Genomic DNA, 19,215 nt, shown 5'->3' on the forward strand with positions numbered 1-19,215 from the left:
CTACACCATAGTCTCTTTGTCGGTGGCTTTGCAGGGTGTGTTTATGGACGGGATCTGTTGGTTGTTAGTGGTGTGGCTGGGCAAGGGGATCTGCAGCTGCACTTTCTGGTCGGTTTCTTGCCACGTTTTGAACAGATGCATGTGATAGCGCACAGAAACCTAAGAAACAAATAAACAAACAACCTTTCAGTACCAGCACTTACGTTTTTGTCTACATCTGCCCAGTGATTTTACTTTCATCAGCAATGAAAGCTGCCAACCAGCAGTATACACCTTGAACATACCATGGTCCAGAACATGTATATGGTAAATAGGGCCAATGTGAGGACCAGGAGCCCCAGGGCTTCCATGCCATTGGTGTAGTAGAGGTCCACAGCCCCCTGAACACAGAGCCATCCTGACAGGCTGGCCAGTGGTGTGATGAACAGGAAACAGAGTGCATCTCCACACAGTGTCCTCCTCTGCTGCTGCATGGATGGCGAACACAGCCACTGGTAGAGGGCAGGGTGGGGGTTGAAATCAGTATTAAACACAAGTTCAAGCCAAGAATGATATCAAGAGCAATGTGGGTGGGACAGCTTAGCACAAGTATGGAGATCTACACATTGAACAATTGGGAAAATGTAGTATTTGGCCAAGGATGCAGCAGCATTATTAGCAGAAGAATTGTAAGAAGTGTTGAAAAAATAGTGAGAAAAGAAATGCTATAAATTCTATAAAAAATAAAGGAAACAAATTACCATCACAATAACCCGCTGTAGTGCACGATATGGTGTCGCCCAAAAGTAAAAGAAAAATGCAAATGTACCAAATTCAAAACAGAGGACAATGACTGGTAATGTCTCCTGATTTCACTTGTTTTACCTTGAGACTTCTGGCAGCGTAATATAACAATGCGTTTTGGATCTTTTCAAAATTCAAACCCCCTTTCCTTCATAAACACTGCTCCACACCGTCATTCTGGATAATTAGACCTGTGCTCAACATGAGGTCACCAGAGTCATCTTCTGGGAAGTCTAATGAGCCAAAACACATGAAATCCTCCAGTTTACATAGACTCAGACAGAGATGACTTATTTCTCCCCAAGATTTCAACCATTCTGTATGGTATCTGTGTTTGAGTGCACATGTGTGCATGTGTCCAAAATTCCCTGATGACAGGTTGATGCTATTCACTGTGTAGCTTAACCTGGCAGAACACATGGTGCTTAATCAGTAGATTACTAGCCATGGCCACACATGCTACTAGAGGAGGCCTCTAAATACACACTCCTCTGCTGTGCCCTGCAGAGCAGCGAGGGGACCAAACACCATGTAATCTGGCTCTCAGGTTAAGTGGCTTTAGGGCTACAAGCGGTCCAGCTAACAGCAGCAGGTTCACCAACGTGAAGACAGCAACACAGCAAAGGCTGTGACACTTGCTGTGTCATTAAAAAAACAGAGCACACAGTTGTATGCACAGGTGCCCATGTCTGGTTAACAGTCACATTTCCTTTTGCAAGTCTTGGTCCCCTATCTTAACATATGGAGGACTAAGACATGCAAATGAATAAATTTTCTCTCTTAGCTGTCGTGGTATTAAGTGTACTGGGACAACCTACCTCTGTAAGAGGTTTAGGGAGCCGCTCTAGTGTAAACTGGTAGTGGCAGAGTTCACAGTGGTTGCTTTTGGAAGCAGTGAGCCAGCGCTCCAGGCAGGCCCGATGCACCATGGCTAGGCTGCCGGAGCACTCACAGGGTGACAGCAGTTCCCCTGACGCTCTACCTTCATGGCAGATCCTGCAGAACAGCTCCTCACTGCATAGACTAACACACAAACACACCTGTATGAGATCCTGTCTGCTGTACATATTGATTTTATTGATGTTGTGGCGTGTACATGTATATGTGTTATTAATGTATATATAAGTGAGTGTTAACGCGTTACCTGTCAGTGATTGGTGCACATTCCTCACAGAGTGTGTCTGTGTCATAGAGTGTTACTTCTTGCCTGTGTTCAGGCATTAACTTGGTTTCCCCCAGAGGGCTCAGCACCCATGGACCCAGGGGCTCTTTTGTTGTCATGTCTAATATATGAGGGGCCATTCACTCATATGATCATCTGTATGACTGAGAGCGACAGGCACAAAGAACAACATCATTAAACCATTTATCACACTATTTTATCTACTGAACACATTTGAAGACACAATTCAGGATCAAAACATCATTCATCATTCAAAACAGAAATGGATCATCCTATAAATCCACTGCCATTATTCTAAAAGAGGAACTAACACGGCCAAAAACTACAAGCCAGACTGTAAATGTGACTTGTCATTTTGTTCCACCAAAATATGAGTCCATAGAACTTTGTTTCAGAAAGCAGACTCAACATGTCAATCTGAATGGCAGCTCTCAGTCAGAGCCCACTTTTCTTTAAAACAATACTTTAGCTATATTAAAAACTAAACTATGATTCACATTAAAATATCAACATTTTAGTATATAATATATATACAAATATACACTATTTTAGTATTTAATGACAAATAATTCTGTGTTGTGTAACTTGTTCTTGTATAGTTACAAGCACAGTGGCACCACACTGCTACACCACAAAACACGACGCTGTCCCTAAATGCTTTTATTATTTTTTCTGCTTCTAAAAAGCAACCGTTTGATAAGATCATTAACTATAACTTTATAGCTGGATGATGCATGGCTTGTTCTGCTGCCCCCATGTGGCAAAAAGAACAATTAAAGCAGTTTTAAGGTTTTTTTACTAACAAAAATGAGATATACCAATGTCAGTGTAGAAATACATTTTCAGCCTCTTTTCAATAAAATCAAATTCTAGATAGAAATAAAGTTTCTTTCTTCTTAATTTTAGTGCTACCACCTGCCATTTGTTGTTCATTGTTGTTCATTTCAAAATACAAGCATTCGTTTCTGGAATTTTGAAATCTTCCTTTAAAAATTTGACATTTTTTTACTACATTGGCACTGACATCATCAATAAGAGTTTTACAACTAACCGTAAAGAGTAATTGCTTGATGAAATGGGGATTTGCAGATCTGAACTGCAAGTACACCTATGAGAGTCAACAGAAAGGTAACACCCAGTGCTTTCATTTGCACTAGAGTTCACAGAAAAAGTTAATTCTTGTCTTTCATTTCTCTCATCTTCTGAATTTTCTCAAATCGACATATAGCTCACCAAGTTTGAAATAATGTGCACTAGATCACACTATGCTGTTCATCACTAACACAGGAGCACATGCAGTGTCACATGAAATACAGAACTGGACTTCAAAGCCAATCACATGTACACTTGAGTTAAGCCAATAGGCTTCAAACAACACTTTGTATGAAGTAAGAGAAGTCTTACCATCAGCTGGAAATCCCCAAACACTCAGTGATGGAGTGTGCTCAGGTGCAGTAAAAAACATCCCTTTCCCTCTGTGTTTACTAGAGTTTGTGTGGAAGCTTCTCCTCCTATAGCCTGCCAGCAGATTAGTGTGGCTGACAGACGGTGGTGAGAATAGTGAGGGATTAGAGACAGGAGAAAGTAAGGGCCAGGCCAGACAAATGGAAATCAAATCAGTCTGAGTTACACCAAGCAGGACCACCACATCACCATGCCCCCCTTCTCTCCTTTAATCCTGTTAGAGCCTACCAGGAAGGCAGCCAAGCATGTCTTCCACTGGTCTCCCAGCTATGGTAATGTAAGCTGGTGAAGACCGGAGCTGTGTTATTGTTGTTCTTGTATTTGGTTGTTTTTGGGTGTTTACGAAGAGGAGATGTCCTCATACTCTAACTCATACACTGATCGATAGTTTTGCTTAGATTGGACTCAGATGGAGGTATGGAGAAACAGAGATCAATCAGCACAAAATAATTGTTTGAGTCTGAACTGTACATATTTTAGGAGAATCCTGGATTAAATAATAGTGGCAGGGAAAACTTTGTGAACCCTTTGCCATTTCATGGTTCTCTGCATAATTTTGACATAAAACATGATCTGAAGTCAAGAGTATTAAGAAATATAATGTGCCTGAAATAATGACACAAAGATTTTTTAAAAACATTCTTTCATAGTCTTTATTGAGAACAACCATGGTTTCAAAAACCTCATAGTACTAGTAGAAAAACTATGTGAATCCACTGATTACCTCAAAAAAGCTAATTGGAGTCAGGTGTTAGCTACTTTGACTGACAGTGAACACTCAAACCTTTTGAGTTTTGCTCTGCACACAGAATGTGATTATGTAAGTCATGTCTAGCCAAAAGAACAATTGATCTTTTATATAGAGCTGGAAAAGGTTACAAAGTGATGTCAGAAACTTTAGAAATTCACCAGTGTAAATTTAGGCAAACAATCTACAAATGGAGACACTTTGAAACTTGTGGCTACTCTACCAAGAAGCAGCCAGTCAAAATGACCCCAAGAGCACAACAAACACTCATCAATGGGGTAAAGAAACAACCCTGAGAGACAGTCAAAGATTTAAAGACATCATTGGAACTGACTAACATCTGTGTGTCTATAGTTTGTAAAACATTAAACAAGCAGGGTGTCTATGACAGGACACCATGAAGGAAAGGGTTGCATGCTAAAAAGAACATTGCTGCACACCTGAAGTTTGCCAAAGAGCACGTTGTCAATCCACAGCAGTATTGACAAAATGTTTTGTGGACTGATGAAACCACACAGCATCTGGCATAAAAAGTATACTGAAGGAGGTATACTGAAGGCCTGGTCAGCTTGCAGTGAATGAGGGAAAGATGAATTCCCAAGTGTAAGAGGTCTTTGTGAGCCCATGAAGAGTTTTCAATGTAGTGCAACCTGAAGGCACACACACACACACACACACACACACACACACACACACACACACAGTTACAGTTATTCTTCAGATTATCTGAATCTTTTAATGTTATTGTATTTAATGTTGTGAACTGCAGATGATAAAATCCCCAAATTCTTTATAATTTTAGTTGAGCCTGTTATGTATTGTAATTTTATTAGAGTAATACCTGAATGGGAGAGAGCGTATAGAGGATCAAAGCAGGGTACAGTGAAGTGGACTGATTTTAGATATCATGCTCATGTTCTCAAAAGTTTTTTTTATTATTACTTTATGTACTTACTAAAAGAAACACGTACACTTCTAGGTGCATTGAATGTGAGAAAAGCACAAAACTTTGCTACTACCTGTTGTTTCTGGGAACACAGGACATTTGGGACTCTTAAACAGTATTCAAATCAAATAAACAGCTTCAGAATTGGTTTAGGATAGAAGAACATGGTTGTCAAAACCTCAAAACAGTCTGTTAATAAACGAGTAGCTACAGTATCAAATAGCGAGGGTAACACAACACAGAGCCAGTGTATAGCCAGTGTCCCACCTCAGCCGTGCAGTAAGGACATTTTCCACCACCAGACATGTGGAAAGTGGAGCAGATGAGAAGCTCAGTGTGTGTTATAAAAGAAACCCTTCCATTCATATTTATGGTCTTTCTACACATTAGCTCAGACAAAAGTCCTCCTGAAAAACAACTGCCAAGCATAGGAGAGCAGGACTTTCTGTGACTGCTAGAGCACCGGTGTCTCTCTTTCTCTCTTTTCTTTCTAATCCTGTCTGTTATTCATTCCCAGACCGCTCCTGACAAAGCCCAGGGGTGAATGCACATCACTGGGCATTCCTTCATGAACAGATTGAGCGGGTAAAGAATTCCTTTGACGGCTGTGGGACAGTAGCACGCAGAGCCCCAGACATACTGGATAAAAACATCTATACACTCCCCCCACCCCACTTCCTGTCGTGTCTGCTGCTGGGACTGGGGTGCGGCCCTGGACACTGCAGGTCTGAGTCAGCTGATGTTGTGTCTGGGCTGTAGTCAAGCACTATTTGTGATTGACAGAACTTTCAACTCTCCGTCCTACTGTTGCTTTGTGTCAGATGTGGATGAGGCCCTCACTAATCCTGCTTAGGAGGCCACTCTCTATTGATCACTCGCTTCATCAGGTCCCTTTACAGCCATTAAAAGATGTTAATCCTGCGTGTGCCTTAGTCTAGATCGATAGCAGACAAAAGCACTGTAGGAGGCTGTCTGGACATTAACTCCCACATGTGCTTGATGAGTTACCTGTATCCCATCATCATCATGTTAGTGACACTGCAACACCTGCTCCAACATTGAATCACAATTAAAGTCTTTAATGGTGAAAGGTTTTTCTCAAAACCTCCTCTGGCTGAATGCCACTGATCTGTTTCCAGAGACTAATGATCATAGATTTGGGAAGAACAAACATACACATTAGAACTGTGACTGTGACTGTGTAAAATCCCTTGTTTTAGAAAATAAAGACATACTAAATAAAGCTATATTTTGTTTGTGTGTACGAATGTTGGAAAGAGCACAAAACTTTGAATGTTAGACATCTGATAAAAAATGTTTCAACTAATGTTAAAAGGGATCTGCACTTTTAGACAGTGTCTCCTTAGCTTCATGGCTGACAAGAAAAAGAGTGGGAGTTAAATTAGATTTACTCTATTGCAACACCAGACGTTTCTGTTCAAGTCCTAAATAGAACATGGGCAGAGCCCTGACCCTCAGATGGGGTTTGCCAGGAATGTTTTGAAGAAAGGAAAGGGGTCAGTGAGTGTTTTATCTGAGGGACAGAAAGATTTGATGCTAGCAGACCTTTCAAGGGTCTTTTTTTAAAACACAGATAAGAGAATTGGCAAGTGGCTGGAGAGGAGCATTCATAAAAGCCCTGGAACAGACACCAGCCTCATTTCACTCATCTGCACCTCTTTTCTGAATTATTTTGGTCATCCATGCATCCCAACACAAACTCCATGTTTTTTGTGTTTTTTTTTTTTTTTTGTACAACAATGTCAAAGTGTTCTGAGAATCTAAGAGTGAGCATGTTCTTCTAGACTGCTCATCTTTTAAAATACGCCTGTCCATTAATGGAAGAGTCCATTAATCAGTGAAGAATGCAGCTGGTATTATCAGCAGGTCCTCCAGTAGAGGAAGGGTGATGTCTCTCACTTTTAAAATGGATCCTAATGACAAGAGAGAAGTGTACCCGCCAAGTGACTCATGTCAAGTGGACATCCTTATCTCTGAAGGCTGGGATGGCTCTCTCTTATGATGGTTTCACTGCTCTAAAGGCAGCAAACATTCAGGCTGAGAGGATGTCTAGCCTTCATTCTAGGAAAGTACGTGCTGTGATTGTAGAAAGAATCAGAGATGAGAAGTAAGAGCTGTTAGAATTACTAAACCCAAGAACAGCACCTAAATGGCTCCAAGATTAGGTGGGACAGTGTAACCTAGACCAGATTACTCTTTAAAGTTTAAGGAAATCCACAAGTTTAGACGTGTCGGAGTTTGGGAGAAGGAGAGGTGGATCAGGCTAGAGGAGACTCTTCTACTTCAGGCAGCTCATCCCTGCTTGAGGCAGCTAGAAGCCTCAGGCCACCATGACGGAGTGGACCCTGCTCAAACGTCTCCTGGATGCTGTCCACCAGCACTCCACCATGATTGGTCGTCTGTGGCTTACCGTCATGGTCATCTTCCGGCTGCTCATTGTCGCAGTGGCAACAGAGGATGTGTACACCGACGAGCAGGAGATGTTTGTGTGCAACACGCTACAGCCAGGATGTTCCACTGTCTGCTACGATGCATTTGCACCCATCTCGCAACCTCGTTTCTGGGTGTTTCACATTATTAGCGTCTCCACGCCATCTCTCTGTTTTATCATCTACACGTGGCACAACCTGTCCAAGCTGCCTCACAATACCACCCAGAGGCAGGGAAAAGGACTGGGTGATATCCCAGAGCAAGGAGGGCCAGATGTAAGGCAAGACAGTGGACAGGAGGCATATGATCGGAGCTGTGACTCAGACAGTTGTTCCATCCGTTCCCATAAGCATCTAGGTCACAGCCTGGCAGATGTGCTGGAGGGCATCCCAGTCCAGATCCTTGAGAAGAGAGACCCCAACAAAATGGTGTCCTTAAATCAGGCCCTCAGAAAGGGCAGTGCAGAGGGTCATGTGGTTTCTGGAGGGGTTCTGTCCAAATGTTACGTCTTCCATGTGTGTTTACGAGCTATTCTGGAGGTGGGCTTTGTCCTTGCCCAGTGGAAGCTGTTTGGCTTTCAGGTGCCCATCCACTTCCTTTGCACCTCAGCCCCCTGCAGCCAGCCAGTGGACTGCTATGTCTCCAGGCCCACAGAGAAGACTATCTTCTTACTCTTTATGTTTTGTGTGGGAGTTTTCTGTATCCTTCTTAACCTGTTAGAGCTCAACCACCTGGGTTGGAAGAAGATCCGGCAGGTGGTGAAACTCAGGGACAGAGGATCGTGGGGAGGTTGCCCAGGTATGAGGGATGGGTATGAAACCTTCCCTCCAGACAGCCCTTCTCTTACATCTTCTTTAGGCTTCAGGGATGTGATTAGCACTACTTCACTGCCAACCCTGGACTTGGTGGTGGGTCACCAGCCTAACTGGACCTGTGCTGTGAACTGTGGAAAGATGAGGGAGCCCAAGGAGATCAGGGAGAGTAGATCGGAGCAAACTAAGCAGCAGGACTCCCAAAAAAGGGAGAGGCAACCTTTGAAGAGTAAGCGGGAGGCCAGAGGGTTCAAGAAGAGGAGTGCTGAGGTCTGGATTTAGTCTACAAGGTTTTTATTTCTCTGGACACATGGATCTCACTTTGAAATTCAAAGGGTAAATAGCTAAATGTGCAAGTTAAAGTTTCACCCAAATTAGAACAAAACACATTTTCTTACTTAGTTGTATGTCCCTGCAGACGGGCTCCATCAATCAGAATCAGACCATTCAGTTTTACTATTTCAGCTTCAAAGTAATTGCAATACAAACCGTTCAGGGGGGTTCTGGACTTTTTTGAGTTAACATATTTCTGACGTGAACCTATCTTGAACTGATGCAGTCTAATGCAGCTGCCCTGCAGTAAACCCTGCCTTCGCAGAGTTGTTGTTTATTTACAAGCAGTTAAACAGTGTTGATGGTCATTGAGGAGACTTGGGTTTATTATGTTGATGTGAGGGAAGATCCATGTTCTGCTTTTTATACATGTATAATCTCACAATCCCTAGACTGAAAGGAGACGTCTGTTGAATGTTTCTCCTGCCCATCTGTATCTCTGACACTTACAAAAATAATAAAAACACATTTGAATATTCAATGTTCAAAATAATGTGAATACACACTGAACATTAGAACTTCATGAAGGTAGTTATCACAGATTATGTATCATATATTTTTTTTAATGAGCATGAGTTCAAAGTGGTTCCCAATCTAGGGATCAACCTCTTCAAATCAAACAAATCTGAGGAGTTGGATAATAAATGGGAGAGGATCGAAGAAAAAAAGAAATTATACTACACCAAAAAACATTATTTTATTCTCAAATGGTGGATTGTTTACAGTTATTTGTTGAAATTAGTTTTCCATAGAAGGCAGCAGCAGGTTTCACAACACAAAACCAGTAGTACATCAGTGCGGTCCATGTATTCTAAAGACAGTAAAAATGTACAACACAGCTTACGTTTTGGCTTTGTACAAGGATGGTTGGTGCACAGTGAAATACCTCCTTTAGATGAAGAGCAATGCCTACTTGTTGCTTCTCATTACAGGCTGGATGAGTTGTGGCCGGTTGAATCTTTACTTATCATTTAATTTGAATGGTTTTCAAACAATAACAAAAAAAAATGCAGTATTAAATTGGCCAGAAACTACTCAAGCAATAGCCCTTACCTACTACGTTAAGGTAATGTTTTTTTGGCCACAGCTAGCATGAACATGTCATTCTTAAACTATGGGCATCAATCTGCTGCTGCCTCAACCAGATGCTGAACCTGCTGTAGGGATTTGCTGCCATTCAGACACCACTAGGAAGGTTCAACATTGATATTGGGTGATCTCAGTGTTCCTGGAACTGAGAGCAGCCCATATAGACGGGTGTGTCCACGTCTTTTTGGTCGTACTGTAATTGTAATAGCTGTAATTCAAGATGCAACATAAACAAATCACACGTGGATGGTATCTCAATATTTGCATCATCATTTATTTACCCAATATATTTATTAATATATTCATTTACAACATCTATAAAATGCCTTTTACATAACTTAAGCTCCTGAACAAAGAAAATGCACAACCGCACAGCCAGTTTCCCTTGCCTAGACATTGGTTGCAAAATGAATACAGAGGAGAGATTTTTGCGGACTGCAAAGGCAAACTGAGGTACAGCGATGAGATCTTGTTTTAGTGTATCGAGTCATTCACACTGTGGAGCTAACCGCAGAACCTAACACAACAAAAACAGACTAATCCTGCATTTAGTTTTAACTCTTAACTGCAACCAGGTTGCAGTTGTGTAAAAGAAATCTGTTGTCTCTGAAGACTGAAAGCAGGATTTAACCATCATATGGACATTTCTTTCTGTGATGTGTTGTGACGTTGTTGCAGACAGCACCCAGTGCTAAGAGTACTATCTTTAGATTAAAAAAATCATCATGCAACATGGTGAACACTGAAGCAGTTGCAGGCTAACATTAAGTATCCAATACATTTTGTCTCTATTACATTGTTTAAAGTAGAACGTAGACCATCGAGTACATTTTGAGTAGTCTTCCCTGTGTGCATTAAATCTAATTAAGGAAACAGACACAGGTCTCAGTGGAATCACAATGAGATTATCAGAGTACCATAAATTCTCAAAAGGTGGAGTTCAAATCATGGTGGAGTCAATAAAAGCAACGCTGCAGTTAGGTGGAATCACTGGTACTTTGATAACTCATGTTAAAGTCAGTGTAATGTACATTTCCACAGTGCTAATTCCATCAGTAAAAACAACAGTGTTGTTGTCTGCTAAACAGAAATACTGATTTCATTCACTAATTAATCCCAGTCACTTCTGCTTTTTGAACACTGTCAATGAACCGTAATACTTTGTTACATTTTTCAAAGTAAAAGCCCAGCTGAAAGTGCAGGGACTGTAGCCTAACAGGTGGTGCACTAGTCAACACAGAAACGTTACTCTGTGGCCCTAGTTTGTGTTAGGACCAGCGTGAGATGGCATATTCTGTCGGTCACTGTGGCACGGTAGATGGATGTAAATACTATAATACCTGTTGCTAATGAGCGACAGCCTACCAGTAGAGAGATTCTTCTCTGCCTGGCACTCGCATCTCATGTAACTGAACCATTGTATCACCGGGCACTTTTCGCTCCACTTATACCTCTCGTTTAAGTTGCTTTGGATTAAAAACAACAAACATCTGCCAAATCACTACACATAAATTTAAACTGAAGCTGTATTTGGATGTTTCTCACCAAAATGCACAATGGGAATTGTAGTTTACCTTACACATATGTACACAGGCATGTACAATCTTATCTACATACAACTTTATTTTAATTTTTTTTATTTTATTTTCATGTTCCCTGTCTTTTGTGTTGACATGTCAGCCAGATTCATTTCAAATATCAGTGACTTCACATTGTTAACGGAGAGAATTATTTGGAAAACTTTCAACTCTAAGCTCTGCAAGTACCTGGGAAGCTTTTCATGTAAAACCTCTGTGTAACAAGGTGTGTCAGCTGGAACAGACTGGTGAAAGAAAACAGTATTCCTGGGGAAGCAGACTGGTGAGTCTAAGATCCCTCTGCCGATGCACTTTGTGCTGTGGAAATTTAGATTACCTGAATTTACTCAGTAAACTGGTTAATATGGCTAGAAGGAGTTTTGTATTTTCACTAAAATATAATCAAACAAATGTATCAAACAAGATGATGCATGACTGTGGATTTTACCTGACCACTCTATATCTAGGAGAAGAGAGACAACGGCTGATCGTCAGGCTGTCAAGCTGTGTTATGGACTCTCACAGCGATGGCTCTTCTTCCACCAACATCAGCACAGCCACACAGTTAACTGCACGCCTTCACTCAGACTGTGGCAAATCACTGGCTGGTCACAGCATCACCTACTACTACAGACTGTCTGATTTAAGATGGGATACCATCACACGTCCAACCTACATTACAATAACTGAGAGTGTGAACTGGATAGAACACAGTACAAGAACATCCATGATTATATAATTCTAAGTGTCTATTTTACCAATTTGACTTCACGTCTATATCTGACATGGTAGTGATTCACAAAGTGCAACGATGAAGATGTGAACAACAAAACATGAACAAACAAAAAGGTGCACATCATTAAACATAAGTGGCAGGTAGATTCTAAAGCTTCAGTGCAATATAGACGACATTTCCAAAAAGCACTTTCACATGTGTGATACCATCATCTCTATCTGACGCAGAGTAGGCGGCACAGTCCTTGCATCATGTGACAACAGGTCAGAGCATGTAAACAGAGAGACAGAGGGACATTCAGAGACATGGAGTTCAATTCGTCGTCATAAAGATGTGTTCCGGGTGACACTTAAGAGCAATGCAGGCAAACAGGCAAAGTCAGTTAAGGAGAGGTTACAGGGTTACAACACAAGACCTAACGGAGGAGTCACATACTGTCTACTGTGGTGCTACTGTGAGTTAGCTATGATCACTGCTCAAGAGCTGTGGCTTGAAATTTTCACAAAATACTTAAAACAAGTCTCAAATAAATAGCAATGGAATGTCTGTGTGGAAAGGAAGAGTGCCATCGAGCAAGAACCAACATTCTTCAAATGTTTCAATCCATATTTTAAAGGATAATTCTGGTTTATCACAACGTGGGAAAGAATCTCATTTTTTTCATGGGGCAATGGGACGATGAAGGGGTTAGCACCACCTACAAGGTCATGGGTTTAAACATGTGGCTTTTTCGATGTACTCCCCCCCCCCCTCACTCAATTACAGGTGGGATCATCTCCACTCCACCTCCCCATGTGAACCTTAGTTAGATAATGGATGGATGTAGTTTCTTTGCCTTTATCACTGGAGTCACCACAGTAGTTGCTGAGGTTAGGCAACGCTGGTTAAATGTCCAAGATTAAGAAATAGGAGGTGTCAGACCATCAGACAGGTTGTAAACAGTGTGTGCACCTGCAATTGCACAACAAGCAAGCATGGCTATGACGCAGTGTGTGCACCTGCAATTGCACAACAAGCAAGCATGGCTATGACGAGTGAGGTAGGTCAAAGTTAAATCAGGTCCACCTGTAAACTTTAATGGATGTTTACAAATGACAGCAGTCATTTTACCCTTTTCTCTTCACTTTTCTTTCCAAGAACACAGAACAGCTAACAACTGGCAGCTTTTTTCTCGACAATGTTCCTCTATGACTTTAGGTCTGCCTAAATCTTCCTTTTAATGCATCTAGCAGAAACTGAGCAATATATTTGGAGTCACCTTTCCTGTCATTCTTCTTTTAGCTCCATTTTGGTTTCCCGTCCGCCAAAAGGGGAAAAAACTGCCTCCTGCTGCCGCAAGTATAATAATAAGCTGACAGAACGATCTGTCAAAAATACAAATTGTCACAACTTTTTAATCATATTTGTGAGTTTGTTTTTCTAATCATACTACTTGGCAGTATAGACTTGAAACCATATCAGTACTTTACAGTATTTTCACAGTAACAATATAAATAACAATATGACGGCAGCACAGTGTTTAAAGTCAAGAAAACACAGTCAGTGTTGTCTGGTCAGAACAAAATAAAACTAAACATCAATGAAACATTTCCTCCAAAGCTGTATATGTGGCCCACAGTTTACCATTTGCCTGTTTTCTTTCACCATCTTGTACGGCTTGACTTCCACTTTATAGCACGAAGGAAAACATGAAATTCTCATCAAGGGGAGGAAATGTAAAAATATATCATGGACGATACAACATGATCTGTCATGGGCCTGCAACATCTAGTTAGCCTCTTCCCAGTGAACTTTAACAGTGGCCAGTCATCAGAAATCAGGTGCTCAGAAAAGAAGAGTGAAGAACACAAAGCTACAGCGGGTGTAGTACAAGCAATGTAAAAGCCCCACCAAGTATTGATTACACATAGAGGAGAGAGGGGCTTGGAAATAATCTAGTCCTGGGCATGAGCATTACACACAAAAGGTCTGGCCACAAGCACCAAGTTGCAGGCTGTAAAACCAATGAGCTGAAAGATGTGCAAACACTTTAAGGAACTAAGATGAACTGCACATGGTAATTGGTGCTTGTTTTGGTGGGTTTACCACTACACTACTACTTTAAAAACTGTTTTAATGGCGACTTCTTTTATGCAACTTCAACATTTCCCCAATATCAGCATTTAAAGTACTAAGTGCAAAATTAGAAACACTGACACAAACAATGGTCAAAAGAACAAGAACAAAGTTGTAATACACCAGAATTACCCTTGAACTCTGTTATCACATCATAAGGCATTGTAAGCACTTAGAAAACGTGGCTTGTTTTTGGATAGTAACAGAATATAAAATGCTTTAAAAATACAAAACACAACATCCGAGGAATCTGCAACTACAGCAGCCAAGTTGGGCATCAGTTCATTGCCATGAGTGCTGCAAACGAAAGCTGCAGAGGCAGAAAAGCATTATTTTAGGGTAACTATATGGCAATTTTGAGATTGTGAGATTAAAAAATACCCTTAAATATACTGTATGTAATAGTCCTAATGTGTCTATAATGGAAATAAAAGCATCTTGTTTGTTTGTAGTGGTTTAACAATATAGTCATGATGTCCAGTGGTGGACTGCAAACAAAGGTAGTCTTGTGGTAAGAGGGCAAAGGCAGACAGACTTCTGTCAGGATAAAGAGGAAGCAGTGTCATCTGAAGGCCTGACAGGATTGATGACAGTGTCGGATGACTGCGCGACACTTTCACCCTGGTCAGACCCAAGGAATACAAAGGTTCTAGCTGGGCAGAGTTCCCCCTTCAATGGCTTGGGTTCAGTTGGCTGTATCTGAAAATATCAACAGAACAAGAATAGTGATACTGGATGTTGAGTCGACTTGGGACAAAACTACTACCTCTCTGGCTTGGGGAAAAAAATCAGTAGGCGGAATATTTTTCTCAGCTTCAGGCTGATCCAGCCCCGTGTATTTTCAAGCCCAGGTCAAGCTGAGGACAGAGGCTGAGTGTGATGAGCAAGATGGAGTCTGTGGTGGACTCCGAGTGCTGGTCCTCACTGAGGGAGGGGGACGATGACCTCCACGTAGTTGATGGGGAAGAAGCCCGATTCGCCATTGATCATGCCCTCATACCAGTTCTCATCTATCTGGTTGGTGAGGATAATGATGTTGCCCTCCTTGAAGCCCAGCTCTCCTTCGTTCTCTGGCTCAAAGTCGTAGAGGGCGCGACAGCACGGTTGGTCCAACACCTCTGACTCTGCAACCAAACACAGCAGCCAGCAGCAGATTTTTAAAGGATTAAATCAATAACTTCACTGAGGCACATTTATGAAATCAATGACAGCTTTCATCATCCATAAATGCATTTTTCGTTGATTTATGTTGATCATTAAAATGTCTGAATATATTTCACCTGCTGTGACTAAAAAGAGCAAACTGTACCTATATGAAGATCATGATACTGTCCACGGTTGAAAGTCCAGAAAGTCCTGGTAAGAGGACTTTGATAGATGGAGTGCTTAGTTGTCAGTACTCTATAATAATATGAAGCATCTGCATGTAGCTGAAAAGTGTGGTTAAAATACCAAAAGTAAGTGTTTATTTCAGCTTTATGAGCTAACGCAATCCTCTGCTGAAGACTTGGAGATATAGCTCTGAAGAAAACAAGAAAGTGAACCTCGAGGGACCTTACATTCACTCAAGACAAACAGAGTCATCTCCATGACAATTCAGTAAACTACCTACTTATAAATAACCTGAGATGTGAAAAGAATTTTCAAGGTTACAAAAGATGCTGACAGTGTGTGTTACTCACGGTGAATATTACCATTGGTAATGGGGCTCTCGGGCCATGACAGTGGGACAGAGGCTATGTGATCAGCTGGGTGAGATGTAAAGACAAATGGGGACAAGGTGAACCAACACAAAACAATGTACACACTCAGTATGCAATGAAGAAATCATCAATGTACCTGCAGAAGAAACAGTGAACTGCATGTGCACTAGTTGTGTCTGACTTTTACCAGTAGAGGGTGGCAGCGTATTTTCAGCCATAATGCCCTGGATCAGGAGTGGATGTATAGCTTCTTTTGATTCCAATTTCAAGGAGGTTAAATTGTGCTTTTTGCCACATCCCAGAGCAGATGTAATCCAACGTCTCCATAAAGGCAACGCTAGATATTATATTTAAGCCTGAAGTCACACACAGCCATGTATTTGACACAGAGCCAGTGAAGTGAGCCCAGCACTGAGCATTAAATCACAGGACGCAATTGCCTGATAATTTACTTTACTGATATAAATAACCATATAAATAACCATTACAGTAATATGATAGCTAGTTATTTTTGTTTTTTATAACATGGTATAAAGGAATACCTACTTTTCCCATTGAATGTGTGGTTGATCTGGATATCTGTAGGGAATAACAGAAAAAAAGTATATGCTACAACTCAAACAATGAAGGTGGAGCTGACAGAGAAAAAGAAAGCAACAACACAGATGTTGATGAAATAAAGACAGATGTGTGGCATCTGTACCAGTGGATTTGAACGAGGAGCTGTAGCACAGGCCGTTGTGCTGATTGTTGTCCAGCGTCTCAATGCTGCTCCTGATGGACTTTGGTTTGAATTCTCTCTTGGGCCGGCTGCTGGCAGTGGAAACCCTGCCGTGACAAAACAACAGAGAATTGGACAGTGTGTTTGTTGTAAGTTAAAAAAAAAAAAAAAAAAAAAAAAACACCAGAAAAAACTTTCATGCCAACTGTCTGGAAAGTTACTCCAGAAGAAGCCAGGGAGGACTGATTTAGCTATTTAGGGGCAATAGGGGCAAAAATAAACCTCTAAAACACCCTGGCATTTGATTTGTTAGTAAATAATTATAGAAATATACATAATATATATCATAGTCACAGGAACATCAAGCTGCTTGGAGATGGTCTCACAGTCTTTATCTTTACCATGTTTGCCTATCTTTTTTTCTAATCTCCTGAGACAATTCTCTTTTTTTTAGTTTTCTGTGGTTCATGTTCAGTGTGGTACACTCCATGAACAGCACAGTGACCACTCTCACCCTTTAAATAGACAGACTGACTGATTACAAGTGTAAAGAAACCTGTGAAGCTAATTACAAACAACTTATGTGGTAGATCAAAAAAGATAATGAGTTGCTCGCTTTGTCTGTTTTAAAACACCCATATCTGTATGTTTTGGATTGTAGGAAAAGAATAAATATTGCAAATAGAGTTTAGGCCACATTTACTTCCACCCTGATAACTGTGTGAATAACTTTAATGAAGTTGTCAAGATGAAGTGTTTTTAAGAGCTGTCGTCACCACTGACATCTGCACTTTTAATCTCACAACCACTCAGAGTGAAATTCATTTTTAAGCAGCAAAAACTCGGTGAGACTGTGACTGTTCCACAGAGGATGAAATCTGCAAAGTAATTACTGACAGCAGAGTGAAGTGCAGCCTCAGGTACAACTGGTCGCCTTTCTTACCTCTTCTGCAGCTTTCCGCTGAGCTCCTCCAGGATTTGATTCGACTGCCGGTGGTACTCCAAAGCCGCCTCGATCAGTGCTGACAGCTGGCTCACCTGCTCCACCTGTTGGCCAAGAAAGCAAACATCAACAAACACGGTGCCTTCACGATGTACCAGGCAAACTCAATGATGTGTAATGTTAGGTCAGGCAATCTTTTTCGTTTCTGTTTTCGTTAAACATTTATGAGTGTTACTACCCTGACTGAAGGGCACAGAACTTGCATCAGTTATAAATCACTAAGGAGACTGGTGACCAATCTATCTTATATTAGCTGAGGAGTTTGCTTCCACTGGCTGCTGTGCAGGATAATAACTTACATCATTCTCTAGGAAGTTGAACATGCTCCTCACAGCCAGATCTTTGCTCTCCTCAAACTTCTCCACAGCCTGCCGGATTTCCTCATCTGGGATCTTTCCCTGACGCTTCTTCTTATAGTCAAAGTCTAACCGGCGGCCCTCCAGCTTCTTCAGGTGATGCTGCAAACAGGACAATGTCAATATATAGTTTTTTTGTATGACCTTTTCATTACTACCATAGAGTACCAGTTCATGTTAAACTAATCAGTGTCACATTGATACCCAGGTCAGGAACACATCCAGGTGAGAACTGTAGAGCAAGAGGGAGCAATGCCATGTGACGTCACCTCTGCAATGTGTTAATTAAAGCACCATGTAATTTTTCAGTTTTCATTTTTTAACATCTGCATTCTTCTATTTCAGAGGAAATAGAAACAGCAGTCGCTGTCCAGCAGCAGCGACAGAGGATCAGTCAGTAACAATCACTCATTTCTTCACGTTATTAAAGTTCATAAACGTCTTGAATTCAATGTGACTATGTTTTTCATGTAAATTTAGTTTTAATCAAAGGAAGATATTGAGTTTATGCTGTGGCTTTGCTGTAAAGTTTCACTCCGTGTCAATTTATCAGGGACACCCACAAAACCAATTAAAAACATTTCATCAGGTATTCTTGTTGATGCTCTACAAATTGTTTTTTAATGTTTATAACCAGATTCTGAATGCTATTGTTACTGAAGTGCTATTTTTTGATTTTCAAAGTTATTCACATCTGTCCTGTGAGACACAGGTGACCCGGGACTGTGGCTCTCGACCAATCACAGCTGGAATTGGCTTCAGTGCCCTTTTGACAGTGTGGATGGATGATTTCAAATATTTTAAATTATTCAATTGGTGTAATTTATCTGATACAAAAAGAGCTGCTTTCTAAAGATCTAGATCAGCCATTGAAAAACCATATTGCTCGACCACACCAACATATTATTATCAGTTTTCAAATGAGCTGCACTATGATGAGACTTTAAAGCCGTATAATATTTATACAGATGCTGAACCAGGTCCTTGGACTTGACTGGCTGGACTTCTGATCTCTCAAAGAAGAAACTCTGGGAAACTTCTCATCAGATCTTCCACTTCTGTTTTTGTCCTTGACCTTTCTAGATTCCTCTACAGAGGTTACACTTATTATTTGTCACTTTAGCCACATAATGTTAAAACAAATATGTTTATTCCGATATGTTTGTGTTGTTTATCACTGTGAACATATTTCCTG

General features: G+C 41.0%; 3 protein-coding genes across 4 annotated transcripts in view; 1 reads left to right on the plus strand and 2 right to left on the minus strand.

Annotated features, from left to right (window-relative positions):
* Positions 1-2,085, minus strand: zgc:158785 (RING_CH-C4HC3_MARCH2_like domain-containing protein). The gene is made up of 4 exons (XM_026379120.1): positions 1,928-2,085; positions 1,602-1,797; positions 285-491; positions 1-159 (listed from the first exon to the last, which is right to left on the minus strand). Exons 1-4 carry the CDS (start codon positions 2,083-2,085, stop codon positions 1-3), a joined length of 720 nt encoding a protein of 239 aa, XP_026234905.1.
* Positions 2,086-7,475: 5,390 nt separating this feature from the next.
* On the plus strand, positions 7,476-8,669 carry cx36.7 (connexin 36.7). The gene has a single exon (XM_026378790.1). The coding sequence runs from the start codon at positions 7,476-7,478 to the stop codon at positions 8,667-8,669; it is 1,194 nt and encodes a 397-aa protein (XP_026234575.1).
* A 1,400-nt stretch (positions 8,670-10,069) lies between these two features.
* sh3gl3a (SH3-domain GRB2-like 3a) overlaps positions 10,070-19,215 on the minus strand; it is a 34,403-nt gene continuing 25,257 nt past the window's right edge. The window contains exons 6-11 of one of the 2 annotated variants that reach the window (XM_026377978.1): positions 17,964-18,122; positions 17,605-17,708; positions 16,644-16,768; positions 16,487-16,519; positions 15,932-15,985; positions 10,070-15,361 (exon numbers count right to left, since the gene is read on the minus strand). In XM_026377978.1, coding sequence (XP_026233763.1) covers positions 15,159-15,361; positions 15,932-15,985; positions 16,487-16,519; positions 16,644-16,768; positions 17,605-17,708; positions 17,964-18,122 — 678 coding nt within the window. In that variant the 3' untranslated portion in view covers positions 10,070-15,158. Of the gene's footprint in view, positions 15,362-15,919; positions 15,986-16,486; positions 16,520-16,643; positions 16,769-17,604; positions 17,709-17,963; positions 18,123-19,215 lie in introns of both variants that reach the window. The other variant, XM_026377977.1, reaches the window with a different exon arrangement.

This window comes from Anabas testudineus, chromosome 3, assembly GCF_900324465.2.
Source record: "Anabas testudineus chromosome 3, fAnaTes1.2, whole genome shotgun sequence".
Classification (NCBI taxonomy): domain Eukaryota; kingdom Metazoa; phylum Chordata; class Actinopteri; order Anabantiformes; family Anabantidae; genus Anabas; species Anabas testudineus.

Coding starts and splice junctions, on each gene's coding strand:
- cx36.7 (XM_026378790.1), top strand. CDS start 7,476: ATGACGGAGTGGACCCTGCTCAAACGTCTCCTGGATGCTGTCCACCAG.
- zgc:158785 (XM_026379120.1), bottom strand. CDS start 2,085: ATGGCCCCTCATATATTAGACATGACAACAAAAGAGCCCCTGGGTCCA. Junction 1,798..1,927: donor TGTGCACCAATCACTGACAG/GTAACGCGTTAA, acceptor TAGTCTATGCAG/TGAGGAGCTGTTCTGCAGGA. Junction 492..1,601: donor TCCCTAAACCTCTTACAGAG/GTAGGTTGTCCC, acceptor GCCCTCTACCAG/TGGCTGTGTTCGCCATCCAT.